At 43.0% G+C, this 19,419-nt stretch overlaps 1 protein-coding gene across 1 annotated transcript in view; it reads left to right on the top strand.

Moving 5' to 3' along the window:
* GRXCR1 (glutaredoxin and cysteine rich domain containing 1) overlaps positions 1-17,514 on the top strand; it is a 67,459-nt gene extending 49,945 nt beyond the window's left edge. Inside the window, exons 3-4 of the mRNA XM_077478584.1 lie at positions 12,025-12,090; positions 17,238-17,514. Of these exons, the coding sequence (XP_077334710.1) occupies positions 12,025-12,090; positions 17,238-17,417 (246 nt within the window). The 3' untranslated portion in view covers positions 17,418-17,514. The remainder of the gene's footprint in view (positions 1-12,024; positions 12,091-17,237) is intronic.
* The last annotated feature ends 1,905 nt before the right edge of the window (positions 17,515-19,419 follow it).

Below are 19,419 nucleotides of genomic sequence, written 5' to 3'. Positions count from 1 at the left end.
GCGGAGCTCTGCGGTGTGATTCAGTCGGTGTGCTGCCCCTAAGCTGGCCCCCGGAGGGCATCCTGCCTCGTTGGACATGTGCCTCCTCCTCCTCCTCCTCTCTCCTACCAGGCACCCACGTGGAGTCAGTGCCCTCATCATCCCCTCCCTCTTCATCGCTGGAGCAAATCTGGCAGTATGCTGCAGCTTGTGGAACATGACTGCCAGATTGCTGTCCTTCTTGAGCATCCCCTCTCTCTGCGCTCACGCTACTGCCTTCCTCTAGCTGAGTATCATCATCAGAGCCTACAAAACACTGGGCATCCTCCTGAAGCATGTACCCAACACTGTGCTCAAAGAGTTCAGGGGACTCCTTTAGGAGGACGTGGTGGGTGTAGGGAAGGAGTCACTGATGACGACATTGAGACAAGGGAAGACGGTGCATTGGCAGCTGCTTTGCTAGTACCCTGAGCCTGGGTGTGAGAGGATGAGGAGGATGAAGAGGGCTTGGTCATCCACTCTACCAAGTCAGTATTACAGAAGAGCAATATAGCTAGCTATATAGGTGGATATAATGGTGTATAGTGCGGTCAGGGCATGCAGACAACACGCACAATCGCCTACAACTGACTGCAAGCTCTATTACAGAAGAGCAATATAGCTAGCTATATAGGTGGATAGAATGATGTATACTGCGTTCAGGGCACGCAGACAACATCCATAAACTCCTGCAGATTGCTAAAAGCTCAATTACAGAAGAGCAAGAATGCAAAATCGTCCGATAACGAACGGTGTATACTGTGTTGAAGGTACACAGAGAACACCCACTAACTCCTACAGACACCAACACACTATACAAGGCCGCCGCGCTGGCGGCCTTATATAGTGTGGGGCATGTACTACACAGCCTGAGCTAAGATTGGACACAGGCATCCTGCCTGTGGCCAATCATGGCTCTCCTCGCTGCCGGCACTGTGAATGACCAAGCATGCGGGGTCACAGTGCATACTTGGCCAATCATGAGCCAGCAATGCACTGCGATGGCGCAGTGCATTGTGGGCCGTGAGCGCCACATGAATTTGGTGCGAATGTCCCATAACGTTCGGTATTCGCTGAACATGCGAACAGCCGATTTTCGAGTCGAACGTATGTTCGACTCGAACACGAAGCTCATCCCTACTCAGGACATTCTTATCAAGAGTTAGGCTGCTGACTAGATAACAAGAAATAGCTGATGACTTGCTGACACAGGATTCTGCTTCGAGAATTAGCTTAACCACACTATCTCAAACTGCTAGTCAAGCTGACCATGAAAAAACTCACACACACACAAAAAGTTCACTTCTACTTTATGTAAAATGGAGGGGAATCTAAGATGGAGTCAGTTGTTTATACATTCTCTTACACAAGGGGCCACACTTCAGGACACAGGCCCCCTTGCAAAGAAATCCGCAGTCTGCCCACGACAGCTGGAGACTTTAGAAGATTTTTCTTAAGAGCAACAACCTTCTGAAGATCACAAGTCGCCCTTCAGGATGGATCACCCTAACAACTTAAAACTTTAGCCAACATGGCTTCAGTTGAGTACTCTATGTATCTACTGGCAGCATTCAGTCCTGGATAGTCTGGGCAGAACAGCTCTCTGGAATTTTCACCACCAGCAACACTTTAAATGTGTGTGTGAAGTGGCTGTCAGCATAGTGTCCTTGACATCACACAACATATATTTGTAATCTAGGGTAATAGTAATAGTAGCATCTTTATGATATTTACAAGTAGTACCTGGGATCTTAGCATCCTTCTTGTCTGGTCTACGGAGGATTACGCTGTCCAGATTAATTTTATGGCTGTAGCCCCAGGTATTTATCACTGAGAGATATTTTCCAGCCACCTTAGGTAACAGTTTCAGAAAGTCTATCTGCAGGGGGATGCGGGGGAAACTGCGCACAGCTTCATCCACCCATTGAGTTTCCTTCTCTTCGCGATGAGGGAGAATGTAGAAGTATAGGTATCCATAGTCTTCTGCCACTTTTTTATGATAAACCACTGTATATTCAACAGCCGAGGCAGGGTCTTGGGATCCCCATATCCGGGTAGAACCTAGACGTCTGAAACACTCTGAATGGAGCACCCAGCGACCCGATCCAGCTTATAATCAGCTTTAGATGTAGGCATGGGCGTAGTAGGGTGAACTTTGGGAACCTGTTGAGCCCAGCGATTTTTCTCAAAAGATCTGGAGATGCTGATCAGTGGGACTGTATTAGCAGACAATTTATTTGCTACGTTGGCAGCAACAACAGGGGAAAGTTTCTCTTCCTCACGTCATACAGAATGTCTGAGTCTGAAATGGAAGGCTAATGCCTTAGCTGGCACAACCTTGGCATCCCCTTTGATGGCCACTGGAATCATTTCCCCCACAGGCACACCACTCTCACTCCTGCTGGCTTATGCGGCTCCAGTACTTCCTTCCCGGGTGGCTCGGACATCAGGGCGAGGAGTAATGGGTGCGCTGGGTCCTGGGGCACAGAAGCAGGGGCAGCAGCTTCCTGCACAACTCTGATGACAGCTGGCAGGATCTGGACATCACTCCCAGCCGGGATAGCAACATTCTTATTCCAATCCACATGTAGAATCCGCAGAGGTAGAGTTGGAGGGACAACCTTGAACAGATGCTCTCCACAGTGTTCACAGACGATCCAAGGCCAGAACAATTTTCACAGATCAGTCCCAGAGACTCGTAGCCTCCAGCTGTATACAGGGCAAGCTTGCCTCTCGGTGTATACCGCACTCCAGTGTCGATTAGGAGAGGTTTCACATCACTCGGACTAAAACCAAGCAGCATACTTTCTCCAATCTGTCATCTTGCTCACGAACTGTGCCATCTCTCTCTCCAACCCACAATCAGACACAAGTATCAGCACTTCTTTATACTCCTCTGCAGAGCGGAAACTCCTCCCCCTGCCAACGGATTGGTGCAAAGGTTCTTTGGGAACTGTGGCACACGCCTACTTCAGGCTGCAATGCACCATAACTGTAATGGAGTCCATTTTGGAGTCTGAATTAACCCTCACAGCGCTGGCGGGAAGTGTCAAAAGACTAGGCTGATCCTCTCCTCTGAGCAGTGAGACTTGGTTCTTCCCCACATCAATAGTACACAGGACAACACAGTCCATTAAAAATGTAAACGTTACTTGCCACCTTCCCACGGAGCCAGACGAAATCCCGATGGAGCTGAGGTCGGTTGCTATGGGCGACGGCTGCATAAATAATGTCTTGGCCCCACATTGGGTGCAAAATGTAGCAAGGTCCCAGGCCTTCTTCGGTCTAATGAAAACCTCCAGGGCCAGACATAGCTGACATCCTTCTGTATGTAGTGGGTTGTGAGGCATAGTGAGTGCAAAGGTGAAAGTCATTGGGTGCCAGATACTTCTTGGATGTAAAAGAGGTTTTATTTCTCTTAACTGTTCTTTTGTATTTTTGGGGGGGAGAGAGGGTTAGGGCCAGGACGCCCTTAGAGTTGCAAACTCAATTAGCAGACTCTGAGACTTCAATAGGAGGACAGCCATGCAGGGAAAGGCCTCTAGCAAGAAGCCACATCTGCACATGTCTCCTATGGCAACAGTCTTTAACAGTTACTAACACAAAGCGTAACAGTCCTTTAAGCTTTACTACAACTTCTCCTTGTAGTTCTTCCATACACTGAGCTCCCAGTCTCTCACTAGACCCTCTCATTCACTGCCACTGAAACCCTTGAGCTCCTCCAATCTTCATGTGGTATTTTCCGCAAGCGTCACCCGTGCTTCTCGGCTGGGTCCCTAGCTTGGCACTCTAGATACCTTTCAAGCTTCACCTACGCTGGCCCGTTCAGGTCCCTAGCTTGACACACTTGGCTGCTCTGCAAGCTTCACCTCCACTGGCTGAGTCTCTGGCTTGATTATCATTGAAGTTTCCTGATTCTTCACCGTCCCCATCGGATGAGAATGCTGCTCTGGTACTTGCATCAGTTACTCACTGTGGTCCCTGGTAATAAGGCAGATGGTCCCTTACTGGCGACAGCTTCTCCTCTACCTCCGACCATGACAGGTTCTCTGGCCGACAGAACCGTCACTTTTGGTTGGACTGCAAGCCGCAGTCCCAACCCCGCATTGCTCTCTTGCTTTTGGATAGGCCCTCGGACAGCCTAGCAGGCCCAATCTCTGGCCTAGTAGCCCAGGCAATATGACACATGTCCACCCAGACAGCCGTCCAGGTGGCACAGAACATAAATCAACTGACTCCACCCAAATATATAGGTTCTCTCAGCAGGCCAAGGGATTCACGGAAACCGTTGTCCATTGGCTAAGCTACCCTACATACCCATAACCTGACCTTGGGTTGCCCTTCTCATATCTAGTACCACCAAGTACCTGGCCACCTAGTGGTAGAAGAGAAAAGTGCAACAAGGCTTAACGTAGGGAGAAATCAATAGATCTCTATCAATCAACCAGGATAACTACTCCTGGCAAGTAAATGTGTAAGGAGCTCCCTGCCTAAACTACAGGGTGCTACATTCGCATAGCAAACGCATGGTTAATGCATACAATGAATGTAAAGGGCAATGTAATCACAAACCTTTATAAAACATCTATGCACATCAGCCCATATTGGAGAGGCAGCAATCTGCCCTTTGTTTCATTGTTTGCTTTATAAAACTTTGTTACGTATGTGCTTAAGATGAAAAAAGGGAGAAAAATCAACCTTTTAACACATTTTCTAATTAAAATCTAGTCCTGGTCATAAAATAAAAATGGTTTATTAACCCACTGAAGTACAAATGGTGTGCTTTTCCTACAGATATAAAAGTCACTAACCCAGAATGGATCTGTTGTCACTTACTAAATTTCACAATGTCATCTGGACAATGACAAGTCAAATTTTCTGTATTATGAAATGAAGCAGCCTTAGCTAGCAAATCATGAGGCTGCCACAGGTATATGTCCAAATTTTATTATATTTTAGATTGGTAAAGTAATTGAAACACTGCAGATGATTTAAGTATATTATGATGTGCTATAGCGGGTAGCTTTAGAGTTCTGGCCTGTATTGTCCTGCACGGATACACAGCACCACCTGCCTTTTAAACAGGATTATTGTATGTGATAAATCACAGTTGATGTGCTGACGATAACATTGATGAGCTAGTAGGGATATATAGTATGTGTGCTTTATTTCTGTATATTATGAGCTACCTTAGAATGAGGACGATAAAAGGTGCTAGGATCAGGTCTTTGTTTATCCTTTCCTGGTATCAGCATTTTGCCCAATGTACTTTAGAGGTTCAGCTGACTGTGATACAATACCATTTAACAGATATACACTTAAGTCTGTACTGTAAAAACTGTAAGGTGAGGAGATATGGGAATAGTGATTAACTTGATAAACTGTATGTTGACCATTTATTTAAAAAAAATAACCAAATATCGGTCAGCACTCAGTAACTGAAGACCTCCTCAAAATACATAAATTTTTTTTAGTTATGAGAGGTAACAGCCATTGTTTCTAATTGTAGTCATTGTTTCTAATTTTTATAGACACCTTAACTACTGTTTTGGTACCAAAGGATTGGTGCAAGATCAATGTGGTGTCTATTTATTAAAAGGCACCAAGGTTTGCATGTACTAAATCGTACATAAGCTGACAAGTGTTGCACAGCGTGATGTAGGAGAAAATTTGTTCTTTAAAGCAGGCGTAAAACACACTCCAGCACGGGAGGTGGATTTGCCCCTCCTTTCTCCCGAATGGGAGAGGTCAGGTTTACGCCATGGTTAATATCTATTGATGTAGCCATATACTTCTCCATAGTCTGAACGGAGAGGCAGAGAGGCTACTTAAAGGGATTCTCTTCTGTTACACACGGTAATTATTTCTTGAAGCTAAATGTATAGCACTACAGATGATTTTGGATTAGTGGATACAGACCTTGATTACTGTATTTTTGTAAGCAGAGGCGTAGCTTGAAGCTTGTGGGCCCTGATGTAAAAGCTGAACTGCCAAACACACACATACTACCACCTGCAACTTCCATTGCGTGCCAAGATACTCCAAGTAGCTAAAGATGCTCAGACCTTTATTTACATTTTGAGAGGGTAATTCAAAAGAATTGGAGAGATATGTCAAAATGTGGATAGTTTCTCCAAAATCTTTTGAATACCGTAGAGCAGGGGTAGGCCACCTTTGAAAGGTGGAGATCTACCTGAACAAAATGAAAGAGATAAAAGATCACCAGAGTTAGGCAACTTTAAAAAAAATTAAAACAAAATAAATTACCGTATTTATCAGTGTATAACACGCACAGGCATATAACACGCAGATTCATTTTAAGAGGGAAGTTTCAGTAAAAAACTTACATTTTAAATAAGGAACTTTGAAGCAAAATAAGGATCAGTGCCCATCTGCAGCCTTGCCATTGCCATCAATGCAGCCTTATCAATGCCCATCTGCAGACTCACAAGTGCCATCAATGCAGCCTCATCTGTCCACTTCAATGCAGCCTCACCTTTGCCATGAATGCAGCAGCCTCACCATTGCCATCAATGCAGCAGCCTCACCATTGCCACCAATGCAGCAGCCTCACCATTGCTTTCAAAGCAGCAGCCTCACCATTGTCATCAATGCAGCCTGATCAATGCCCACCTGCAGCCTAGAGGGGACAAAGAGGGAGCGGGATGAGCACCGCCACACAAGCACTGTCAGATTACATACAGTAAGAATCTCCTATGATAGACAGAACAGTGGTCCAATGACGGGCCAGGAAACGGGACTTCCTATTACAGAGGCTGCCAAGTAAACAGGAGATTTTTACTGTATGGAATCTGACAGTGCTTGTCCCGCCCCCTCCCTGTCCCCTCAGAGGCAGCTAAAATTGAAGTATTGGCGTATAACATGCACACGCTATTTGCACCCGACTTTCAGAGTGAAAAGTGTGTGTTATACACCAATAAATACAGTAACTAGTAATGCCCAACTAAATAGTAAAAATACAAAAAAACGAATGTCACTGTAAAATTCTAAACTTACACTACTTTTATAAGCAGACAGTGTCAGTCAATAGAGCAGTATGTAGTGGTAAGATGGTCAGTGAGCGGTTTGTAGAAGCAGGACAGTCAGTGAGCAGTATGTAATGTCAGTGAGCAGTATGTAATGGTAGGGTAATCATTGAGCAGTATGTAATGGCAGTGCAGTCATTAAGCAGTATGTAGTATCAGTGAGCAGTATGTAGTGATAGGGAAGTCAGTGAGCAGTCTGTAGTGTCAGTGAGTAGCATATAGTGGCAGGGAAGTAAATGAGCAGTATATAGTGACAGGGAAGTCAGTGAGCAGTATGTAATGGCAGGGAAGTCAGTGAGCAGTATATATTGTCAGGGAAGTCAGTGAGCAGTATGTAGTGATAAGGCAGTCGGTGAGCTGTATTTAGTGACAGGACAGTTAGTAGGCAGCTGTTGTAGTGTCAGCAAGCAGTATGTATTGGCAGTGTGGTCACTGAGCAGTGTGTAGTGACAAGGAAGTTAGTAAGCAGCATGTAGTGCCAGAGAAGCCATTGAGCAATATGCAGCGATATGGAAGTCAGTGAGCAGTATGTAGTGGCAGTGAGCAATATGTAGTGATAGGGAAGTCAGTGAGCAGTATGTAGTGATAGTGAAGTCAGTAAGTAGTATGTAGAGATAGAGAAGTCCCTGAGAAATATGTAGTGATAGGGAAGTGAGTGAGCAGTATGTAGTGACAGGGAAGTCTGCGAGCAGTATGTAGTGTCAGTGAGCAGTATGTAGTGACAGGTAAGTCAGTGAGCAGTATGTAGTGACAGGGAGATCAGTGAGCAGTATGTAGTGACAGGGAAGTCTGCGAGCAGTATGTAGTGACAGGGAAGTCTGTGAGCAGTATGTAGTGTCAGTGAGCAGTTTGTGGTATGGTACGTTGGGGTGGTATAGTGGCAGGTTAGGTTAGTATTGGGCAGTAAAGTGGCTGGTTGGGGTGGTATAGAGTGGTATTGTGGCAGGTTGGGATGGTATAGTGGCAGGTTAGGACTGTATACAATGACAGTGTGCTCAATCCCTTACTGCATGGCTGGAGATGCAGACACCTGGGGTTGCTGTGTTGTCTCCTCTTTCTCCACCTTCAGCCATGGGATCAGCCTGTGAATAAGTATTTGGGAGGAATGGAGGAGGCAGCTACACCCTCGGCTCTGCTCACCAACTCCGGCTGCCTCGGGAGATATTGAAGATCCCAGAGGGACAACTGCAACTGATTGAATAACAGGGGAATGTTATAGGCAGCCTCCCCCGCACCGCTGGGCCCTCTGTGGACCACGATGGACTTTGAAAAGCAGTACATATTGCAAAGCTGAAAGGTCAGGAAAAGTGCAGCCCCCCCACCCCTGCTTATTAGGATGGCTATGCCCACCACTCGGGAATGCTCTGTGTGAGTTAACCCCAATAAGAGTGCCTGGTAGGCTGCTGGGGGAGGGGTGGATCTCTGTCTCCTTATCTTGCCTGTGACAGCTGAGCTCCTCATGAGTGCCCTGATATGACAGTGTGTGCTGCTGCAGAACCTAACACAGGCATAACATATAATGGAAGATGGAGGCTTCAAGGGCCCCCCTGGAACATGGGTGGGGTTGCAATTGTGACCCATGCAACCCCTGATGCTACGCCCATGTTTGTAAGCATGAATATATCCAAAGACTGTTATCCAACATTTTCTGCCACATATTTTCTAGTTGGCTTTTGTACTTCTTTGAAATACTTATTACTAAAAAGTAATGGAAATGAAAGGGCACCAAGGGCTTCACCCAGTAACTACAGGCCTGTATAGCTTAACTTATATAGTAGGGAAAACATTTAGGTGTTTGATAAACATAAAGGAGTATGAAAACTGTATCATAGGCAAAGGATAGCATGGATTCACAAACAAATCTTTTTTTTATGAGGAAGAAAGCTAAATTTAAGACAAATGGATGGCTGTGGATGAGCTTTGCTAAAGCATTTAACACTTGCCTACAGGCAGCTAATGTATAAGTTAAGATCTATAGGCTTACCAAACTCTGTCTTTAAATAGATGCTTCCACAAAAATGCCATAACTGTAATAGAGGACTGCCAGTACTAACCTTTCCTTCTGCCCTTACCTTTGTGTAATGTTTAATTTCAGGAAATTGTATATGGAAAGGCATGACACAAACCATTTACTACTGACAGGAGTGCTTATAATGACCAGCTTTTGTTTATTCGTGTAAAATCTTCATCCCAAAAGATTTTCCAAAAGCATTCTATACAGTTCCCCATAAACGTGTCATCTAAAAACTGAGGTCTGTAGACATGGACCATAGGATTTGTTCTTGGATAGAAAACTGGTTACATGTCCAAAGGGTGGTGATAAATAATGTGTACTCAGACTGGTCTGGAGTTGTAAGTGGGGTACCTCAAGGCTCTGTCTTGGGAACAATTCTGTTTAATTTATTCATGAATGATATAGAGGTTAGTATAAATATATCAATCTCAGTTTTTCTGACGACATAAAAATAAGCAGTGCGATAACTTCACATCAGGATATAGAAATTTTACAGGAAGACCTAAATATTATTATTATTATTATACACGATTTATATAGCACCAACATTTTACGCAGCGCTTTACAATGTATAGGGGGACAACACAATTACAGTACAATACAAAAGGTATAGGAGGGCCCTGCTCATAGAGCTTACATTCTAAAGGGAGGGGGGGGGGGGGGGGTGGTACAAAAGGTAACAGCTGCATAGAATGATTTGATGGGGGGTAGCTCGGGGACAGTTGTTAGGTGGATGTGAGATAGGCTTCTCTGAATAAATGAGTTTTCAGGGATCTCCTAAAGGTGGACATGGTAGGGGCTGATTGGACAGATTGGAGCAGGGAGTTACAGAGGATGGGAGAGGCTCTGGAGAAGTCTTGAAGGCAGGCATGGGAGGAGGTAACAAGGGAGCTAGAAAGCAGGAGGTCCTGAGAGGAGCAGAGGGGATGATTTGGGCGATATCTGCAGATGAGGTTGGTGATATAGTTGGGGGCGATGTTGTGGATGGCTTTGTATGTTATGGTTAGCATTTTGAATAAAATAATGTGGTGGGTAATGAAGTAGAATAGTAAAGTATCGAACCAGGCAGGACTTTAGCAATGCAGGTTTATTAACAGCTGGTAACATACAGGTTTATGTTCAAAGTATTAAAAGATACAGGTCTAATTTATACAGTTTCTTACAATGCAAGCATATTAGATATAGGTATTCTTATTCTCTAACCAAATTGAAACACAATTGTGTATTGTTCTCACTTTGAAGCAGAATGGGTCTTTTCTGCCAATTCTTGGGAACCCATCACCTGATAGGGACCAGTCGATCGACCGGTGGTCTGGTCCCCTCAGAGTTCTGGGTTCCAGCTCGACCAAGTTCGTGAGGGAAATTCACCTAAGATCACACTCTGGAACAAGTTAAGAAGTCTTCTCTATTTGACTCGTATGAGGAGACAAGTTATGGACAGATATTTGCCTATTGGTTCTGACCATCTGCCACCCTTGTAATAGGGCTGCATAGACAAACAGACAGCCTGATATATGCCTATCTGACTTGTCTGTCTAACAATTGTAGAGCTTGCATTTATATACCCTTTTACAAGCCTTTTCTTAATCATCTCTCCTACATATGATTGGTCGCTAAGATCTACGTCAATAAAACTATCCATAAATCTGACACCTGTTCTAAAACCAGATAAACTTAATTATTCCCAGAATTCCTATATGTTCATTAACCTCCCTGGCGGTATGATTAGTTCTGGTTTTAGGTGCTGAAAGCGGTACGATTATTTTGCATGGAAATTTGGCGTTTTTTATTGTAGTACTGTAATTCTTAGGAATAACTCTCTTAAATCTGTTCAAATTCTAGCAGACATCCCGGGTATGATAAAGTTTATAATATAATAAATAATAATAAAAATTATTCAATAATGTAATCAAATCCAAAAACACTGAAATTAGCTAATTTGCTGAATTGTCGCTGTCATTAGATTTAGTGTTTGATGGCGAATTTCCCCACAAATCACTATCACTCAATTCTGCAAGTGATTATAATTTATTATCGCTGTTTTCTAGTTGGTCTAAAATCACTTTTGACAAAAAAGGGACAGTTTTTGGTTGCTATGGACAATCTCCAAATTCCAGGCAGAAAAAACTGTATTTATAATATAAAAGTGCATGCAGGGCACTGCACAGACCACTGGGGACAAAGGGGGTGTGTAATTTTTTATACAGTACTGCAATATGTAAGATTACAGTACTGTGTGTGTTTTGTGTGTTTTTACTTTTTTGAATTTGGCGCCGATCTCCGCTCCCGTGCGCCATAACGTCGCAGGGAATGGAGCTCGGTGGCACTCTGGCACTGTGTGAATCGAGCGGAGGACAGTTCGATCACAGCGCGGAGGACATCGCTGGATCCAGGGGACAAGATAAGTAACCTCTCCCTGTATCCAGCGATGTATCCAGCTCGGTTACTGCTCGTGGAAATAAAATCCCAACCCAAGCCAGACTCGGGATCACCGCCAGGGAGGTTAAAGTAATTTATAACTGGTTTTGTCCAATTAAAAACACCTGTGTAGAGACAGTCTGTGTTATCAAACTCATCTTGATAAGATTTAACTAGCTTCAAGAATTACAGATTTACGACTTTGAGAGAATGAACTTTCAATAACCCCACCAGATGTGTTATATGTGTTACTATATAATCCTATGTGTAAAAGTACTGTATCACTTACAATATACATACATACATACATATATATTAGCTAAATTTTATTCCTAATGCTGCATAACAGACTAGTAACACATGAAATTTTTGCTTGGAGGCTTTAATAACTTACAAGTCAATATATGACCATACAGACTCAAATTACCAGAAACTGGAAAATAAGCATGTTTTTTTTTTTTTGCACATACTATCATACTTCAATTGTAATACAAAAATGCTTGATTTCATGATTATGTTCCATTACAGGGTGCTGAAAAGATACTGTCAATGAACGAATCTGGAGAACTTCAAGATCTCCTAATGAAGATTGAGGTAAATGATCCTTTCAAAAGTAATCTTTGTAGTGATTGTTGCATGAAAAATATTGTATGTGAAGGAAATGCACATGTACTGATTTGACATAGATTTAGATATGTAGCGCCCCCTTGCCCCATAGATTTAGATATGTAGCAACCCCCTCAGTGGAAAAAAGTACCCCAGCACTTAGTAAGCTAAAAATCCCCCAGAGCGAATCCATGGCTGAAATTACAGATTCAAATAACATATGGCACCAGTCTTGTGCTTGTCTTTCTGAAAGAATTCTCTCCAGGTTCACAGGAGGGTTAGGTCTCCAGATCTATCCAGCGGCAATTCCGGACTCTGATCCCATTCTTTCTGTTGGTAGAAGGGACCACAGTGCAATGCAAAAAAAAGGACAATACAGCAAACACTGGCAGCACTATCTTTAGAATGACATAGCAAGGCATTAGGTGATCCATGCTTCCTCTCTAAGGGAGTACCAGGTTTCTCTGAGGGTTTCACTTATTCCCCATGGCAGGTCATCTTCTACTGGCTCTGCACATTGGGTGCTATGTCCCCCTTAACCAGACAGGACATTATTATTCATGAGTCGACCCAGCATTGCTGTTACTCCCCTATATATTATTAAAGGCCTTGTTGACAGCAGCCTGGAACATCAGCAACACTAAGCTTATGGGAAAACCATGTGAGATGCTACAAATTAGCTTGGGCAGATTACCACTTGGCAGAACTGAAAATGTCCAGCCACCCCTGCCTAGGACATGGTGGCTACAGACAGAAAGAAAAAGAGAAAGAGTGTGAGAAGAGGGGCCAAAAAAATGATGTTTCTGACATTTGTGCAGGAAATACCATGAGTGACCTCAATGATTAGTGGCAGTCAGGGGTAAGTCTGGACGGAAGGTAGGAAGTTGTCATTTTTTAAGTAACTGCAAGGAGTAGCCAAGGACCACTACAATACCCCCAAAATTAATTCTAAGTCACTTCCAAAGACAGGTTTCAGGACTTAATGAGGTGGTCACTAGAGAAGGCAGATCACATGAAACATGATGAGGATTGTGAGAACTTCTCTAATTTTTTGTGTGCAAGGATTTTGTGCTAGTTTATGAATTGTAAGATTTTATTCCAAAAATGCCCTCACGTCATCGAAAACTGATAAAGTGTTTTTTTTTTTATCATTTTGCTGGCGGGAATTAATTTTTTTTATAATTACTTTTGTACCCATAATGCATAGCAATAAGGAGTATTACACAAGATCTAAGGCCATAGATTTTAAACTTGATTGTTTGTTGTGGTATAGTAAAGACTATCTAAGACAGTTCACCCCCTGCAAAGTATTCATAAGCAGGGCATCTGTATGGTATTTGTGTAGGATAGCCATGGGATTACTGTCTACAGCTAGTTAAAGTATTAAAGATGTGATGGCTGCAAAAGATTTTTTTCAGGCCTTTCTCCTTTTTTGTCACCTTGGGATCGTGCCAGCAACACACTTCCTGTCTTAAGATGATATCACTAACTCAGTGTAATGCATCCATGGCGGAGCAGTGTTGGCACACTCGGCTGCTGCTTTGTCTTCCTCATTTTTATCTCAAACTTCCCCTCATTTATTTCAAACTTCTTCTTTTCACCTTACAAAATACTTTGGGTGAAAGAATATCATTAATTGAGATTTCAGTTCAATTCACAAATTCTAAAAAAACTGAACTGTTGGCTTTAGGATTACTTAACTCTTAAAAATGACTGGATATATTTGAGAAAACAGACTTGAATTTAGTCATTTCAAAGCAAACAGCTCAGGTTTCGGTAGATGCTTACAGAATACAGTGCCTTGAAAAAGTATTCACACCCCTTGACATTTTCCACTTTTTGTCATGTTACAACTAAAAATTTAAATGTATTTTATTGGGATTTTATGTGATAGACCAGTACAAAGTGACAGTTCAATCCATCATCCAAAAATGGAAATTATGGCACAAGTGCAAACCTACCAAGACATGGCCATCCAGCTAAGCCATATGGGGGAAACAGCAAACATGTGGAAGAAGGTGCTCTGAGCAGGTGAGACTAACATTGAACTTTTTGGCCTAAAAGCAAAACGCTATGTGTGGCAGAAGACTAGCATTGCACATCACCCTGAACACACTATTCTCATGTGAAACATGGTGGTGGCAGCATCATGTTGTAGGAATGCTTTTCTTCAGCAGGGACAGGGAATCTGGTCAGAGTTGATGGGAAGATGGATGAAGCTAAATACAGGGCAATCTTAGAAGAAAACCTGTTATGCCACGTACACACGATCGGAATTTTCGTCGGAAAAAGCTCTGATGGTTTTCCCGACGGAATTCCGACTTGCCTACACACGGTCACACCACATTCCGGTCGTTTAGAACGCGGTGACGAACAACACGTACAATGGGACTAGAAAAAGGAAGTTCAATAGCCAGTAGCCAATAGCTTCCGTCTCATAGTTGAATCGGAGCATGCGTAATTTTTGGCATGCCGGAATTGCATACACATGATCGGAAATTTCCAATAGAAAGTCTTTCCGTCTGGAAAATTGAGAACATGCTACCAATTTTTGGCTGGCTGAAATTCGGACAGCTAAATTCCGATGGAGCACACACAAGGTCGCATTTTCCGATGAAAAGCTCTCATCTGTCTTTTTCTGGCCGGAATTCCGATTGTGTGTGCGCGGCATAAGAGTCTGCAAAAGACTTGAGATTGGGGGGAGGGTCACCTTTCAGCAGGACAATGACCCTAAACATAGAGCCAGAGCTACCATGGAATGGTTTAGCTCAAAGCATATTCATGTGTTAGAATTGTCCAGTCAAAGTCCAGACCTAAATCCAATTGAGAATATGTGCCAAGACTTGAAAATTACTGTTCAGATGCTCTCCATCCAATCTGACAGAGCTTGAGCTATTTTGCAAATAAGAATGGGCAAAAATGTCACTTTCTAGATGTGCAAAGATGGTAGAGACATACCCAAAAAAAACTTTCAGCCGTAATTGCAGCAAACACTTTGCAGATATTTATCTGTAAAACAAAGTTGAAGAACCAGTTAGCATTTTCCTTCCACTTTACAATTATGTACCACTTTGTGTTGGTCTATCACATAAAATCCCAATAAAATATTTTTACGTTTTTGGTTGTAACATGACAAATTGTGGAAAATTTCAAGGGGTATGAATACTTTTTCAAGGCACTGTACCTTCCTGTGACTTGAATTGCAATATTAATTGGATATCTTCCATCCAGCTATCTTTTGTCCTTCTGTATATTCCATAGTTTGGTTGGACGACATCTTTATTTGTGGTTTCAGTTCAATTGATAGGAAGTTACAAGCATCTATTGAAAACTGAACTTTTAACTTTAGAACAACTAAATGCTTAAGTTTTTGTTTTTTCTATTGTTTTTTCTATTACATTCAGTCTTTTTTTACTGCCTCCCCCTGGTTCCCAGGGATGGTGATATTTTTCTGGCAGATAGCAAGGGCTATCAGGGGTAAACATTGGAGGTGTTGTTTGCCTGATGTTAAACAATTGTATTTGTTGACATACGTACAGTATATGTTGGGGACAGGCAGGACCGTCTTTAAAGCAGGGCAAAAGGGGCAGCTGCCCTGGGCCCTGTCATTGTTGTGGGGCCCAAAACTGCTGCCTCATACTTGCCAACCATCCCAGTTAAATTTCCCTTGTTCCTTGAAGTTTTAGTCCTGTGCTGTGTCCCGATATCTCAGTGTGAAGTGCTGGTACTAATGCTGCCCAGCTCTGGCCTATTGTTATGTACAGATGACTCACCTGCAGACCATGTGTTTACATGTAAATAACCCGCATTCATATGTAAATAGCGGCAGCATTATTAAGTAAATACCTGCGGCCAATGGCATTGATTTGTAAATAAAAGTAGCATTCATATGTATATCATGCTCCCCTGCAGTGAGATGATGTGCTGTAACCTCTAGCAACTAATCAGTGAGCCATAATGTGTGCTGCAACCTCTAGCAACTAGTCAGTAAGCAGTAATGATGTGCTGTAACTGCTGGCGACCAATCGCAATTGCTGCCTGATCTGATACAGTAAACTGGTTTTAAGTCTAGCTGCTATTTATTGTATGTCTCAGAGCAGATGGAGAGTGAAATTACAGAAAATGTTTGCCCATGGTCAAATCAATATTAAAGACGGCCCTGGGGACAGGCTTTATAGAGTAGTAAAAAAAAACAGGGTACAACTGGTTATAGCTTTTTCCTATTTTAGTTTTGGTTGCTGATCATTCCGAAAAGCAACAATCAACATTTATTACTGCACTGGTTACATCTTTATAGTCATCCATAAAGTATTTGTAGTGTTCAGTTCAGATAAACATTCATACATTATGTTATTCACGGTTATGAATTATCCATGTCATTTGATGGCTTTTTATCCATGGTATGTTGACTTTAGGTTACCTAATACTTCTGTTACAAGTTGACATAATGGCTTGCTATCCTGCATTATTGTTTGTTCTAGTTGCTCTTTAGAGAATCGTTAGCACTGATTGAGGCACATGCACAATTGTGAATATGTTACTCTAAACAATTGGATACATGGCACATGAGCAATTCACAGATTGCCTTTACAATCAAGTACAAACTGTACTTCAGAAGGGAACTACTGTATGCAGCTGTTTACATCTCCTGAACATCTGCAGATTACAGTATAAAATCTGACTTACAAAACAAGTTGTTGAAATGTCTAAAATGGAAGACACTTCATTTTCCTTTAATAAAAAGCCTGGGGACAGACCCAGATAAATAGTCGCAATTTGTGGTTGCCCAGTAGCACAGCCAGGTGTTATTAATGTAGTGGTGCACTTGCAAGTTATGTACTATATGCACACAAGCAATCCTCTGATTGACTAAAATCTGGTCAGCCTGTAGCAGATATGGCAATTAAGGATGGCCAAATAAAGGAGATATGGACATCCATGTTGTGTGTGTTTGTGTGGAGGGGATATGAAAGAAGTCATATGGGACCAAATAGTGGTGATGCAGCTCTCATATAACCACATCCTCTATTATATATATGTTTTTGACTTAAATGGAGGGCTGCCCAACTAAAATGTTCATATAGCCAGTCCGACAGCATAATCTAATAATGTGTGTTTCTTTGTTTTTCCTGCAGAGAGTTCAGCACCCCCATGCATGTGCCTCCTGTGGGGGTTTTGGCTTTGTCCCTTGTCTAGTGTGCCATGGAAGCAAGATGTCAGTGTTCCGGAACTGCTTCACGGACTCTTTTAAAGCTTTAAAGTGCACGGCCTGCAATGAGAATGGCCTACAGCGCTGTAAAAGGTGTACTGTATAAGACAAGCAAAGCTCCTTTGTAAAGCCTCATTTTACAATTAATCATTTCTTGCACATTTTTTAAGGTGACATTTGCATCAATAAAATTAATTTCTACATACCTTGACTTTTTTTTAATTATATTTTATTGTAAGATGCAGTGCTAGTATATAGAAATGTTAAACACAATTCATATTAGCCATATTAAACCCCAATTGCTAATGTGTAATGGAGCTTGGCTGTGTGTTTGTGCCAGGAGCACAGGTCACTTCCCCACATGTTCCTACCAGTAAAACAACCCTCTTGCTTGTGCCCATCTTCATACCAGAGGCCTTCCATTACATTCTTGGCCATTAAGCCTTATATCGCAAGGAAGGTCGACACAAAAAGATAGGGATGCTGTATTTTAATGATGTTACTTTAAGATGACATTTACAGTCAAATCCCAGACATACTATCCAGGGTCCTTTGACAGCATTTTGTCAATCACTCACAGTCACATGTGAAAGCAACACACAGTACATTTCGAGTAAGCCATCTTACTCACTTGCTCACTCTTTTCTCCACCCGGAGTCATTAGTACTCAGAGGGCTCTGGTGTTCCTTAAGCATTCTGTGTCCAGCTCAGAACTCCTTACTTGTAGCCTCCTGAGACCAGATCACTGCAGTTCACATCTTGCTTGGGTAAATTCTCTCAAATTTTCCAGGGGGATAGCTTCACTTGGCCTGGCCTAAAAGGCTATTTACAACCAATTTTAGTCTTCACCACCAGACATGATGACTAAAGCCTGAGTGCAGGTCTACCTCTCCCTGTCCTCCAGCCCTTTTTTAGGACCTTCACTAGGGATGAGCTTGGGACTCGAACATCGGCTGTTCGCACGTTCGCCGAATACCGAACGTTATGGGCCGTTCACGCCAAATTCGTGTGGCACTCACGGCCCACAATGCACTGCGCCATCACAGTGCAATGCTGGCTCATGATTGACCAAGCATGCACTGTGACCCTGCATGCTTGGCGAATCACAGCACCGGCAGCGAGGAGAGCCATGATTGGCCACAGGCAGGATGCCTGTGGCCAATTATAGCTCAGGCTGTGTAGTACATGCCCCACACTATATAAGGCCGCCAGCGCAGCGGCCTTGTGTAGTGTTTCGGCATCTGCAGGAGTTAGTGTGTGTTGTCTGTGTGCCTTCAGCGCAGTATACACCTGTATCTACCCTTTGTTGCTGTTGTCTAATTGAGCCATCAGCCATCTGCAGGAGTTAGTGGGTGTTGTCTGTGTGCCTTCAGCGCAGTATACACCTGTATCTACCCTTTATTGCTGTTGTCTAATTAAGCCATCTGCCATCTGCAGGAGTTAGTGGGTGTTGTCTGTGTGCCTTCAGCGCAGTATACACCTGTATCTACCTATATTGCTCTTCTCTAATTGAGCCATCAGCCATCTGCAGGAGTTATTTGGCGTTGTGTGCCTCCAGCACAGTATACACCTGTATCTACCTATATTGCTCTTCTCTAATTGAGCCATCTGCCATCTGCAGGAGTTAGTTGGTGTTGTGTGCCTCCAGCACAGTATACACCTGTATCTACCTATATTGCTCTTCTCTAATTGAGCCATCTACCACCTGCAGGAGTTAGTGGGTGTTGTCTGTGTGCCTTCAGCGCAGTATACACCTGTATCTGCCTATATTGCTCTTCTCTAATTGAGCCATCTGCCATCTGCAGGAGTTAGTGGGTGTTGTGTGCCTCCAGCACAGCACAGTACACACCTTTATCTACCCTTTAATTGCTGGTGTTCTATATTAAAGGCATCTGCAGGAGTTAGTGGGTGTTGTGTGCCTCCAGCACAGCACAATATACACCTGTATCTACCCTCTATTGGTGGTGTTCTATAATAAAGGCATCTGCAGGAGTTAGTTGGTGTTGTGTGCCTCCAGCACAGCACAGTATACACCGGTATCTACCCTTTAATTGCTGGTGTTTTATAATAAAGGCATCTGCAGGAGTTAGTGGGTGTTGTGTGCCTCC

Source organism: Lithobates pipiens, unplaced genomic scaffold, assembly GCF_037356315.1.
Source record: "Lithobates pipiens isolate NorthernLeopardFrog02 unplaced genomic scaffold, aLitPip1_a1.2 Scaffold_13, whole genome shotgun sequence".
NCBI classification, from domain to species: Eukaryota; Metazoa; Chordata; class Amphibia; order Anura; family Ranidae; genus Lithobates; species Lithobates pipiens.
The sequence above is the reverse complement of the archived record's forward strand: the minus strand, read 5'-3'. Positions and strand labels throughout refer to the sequence as shown.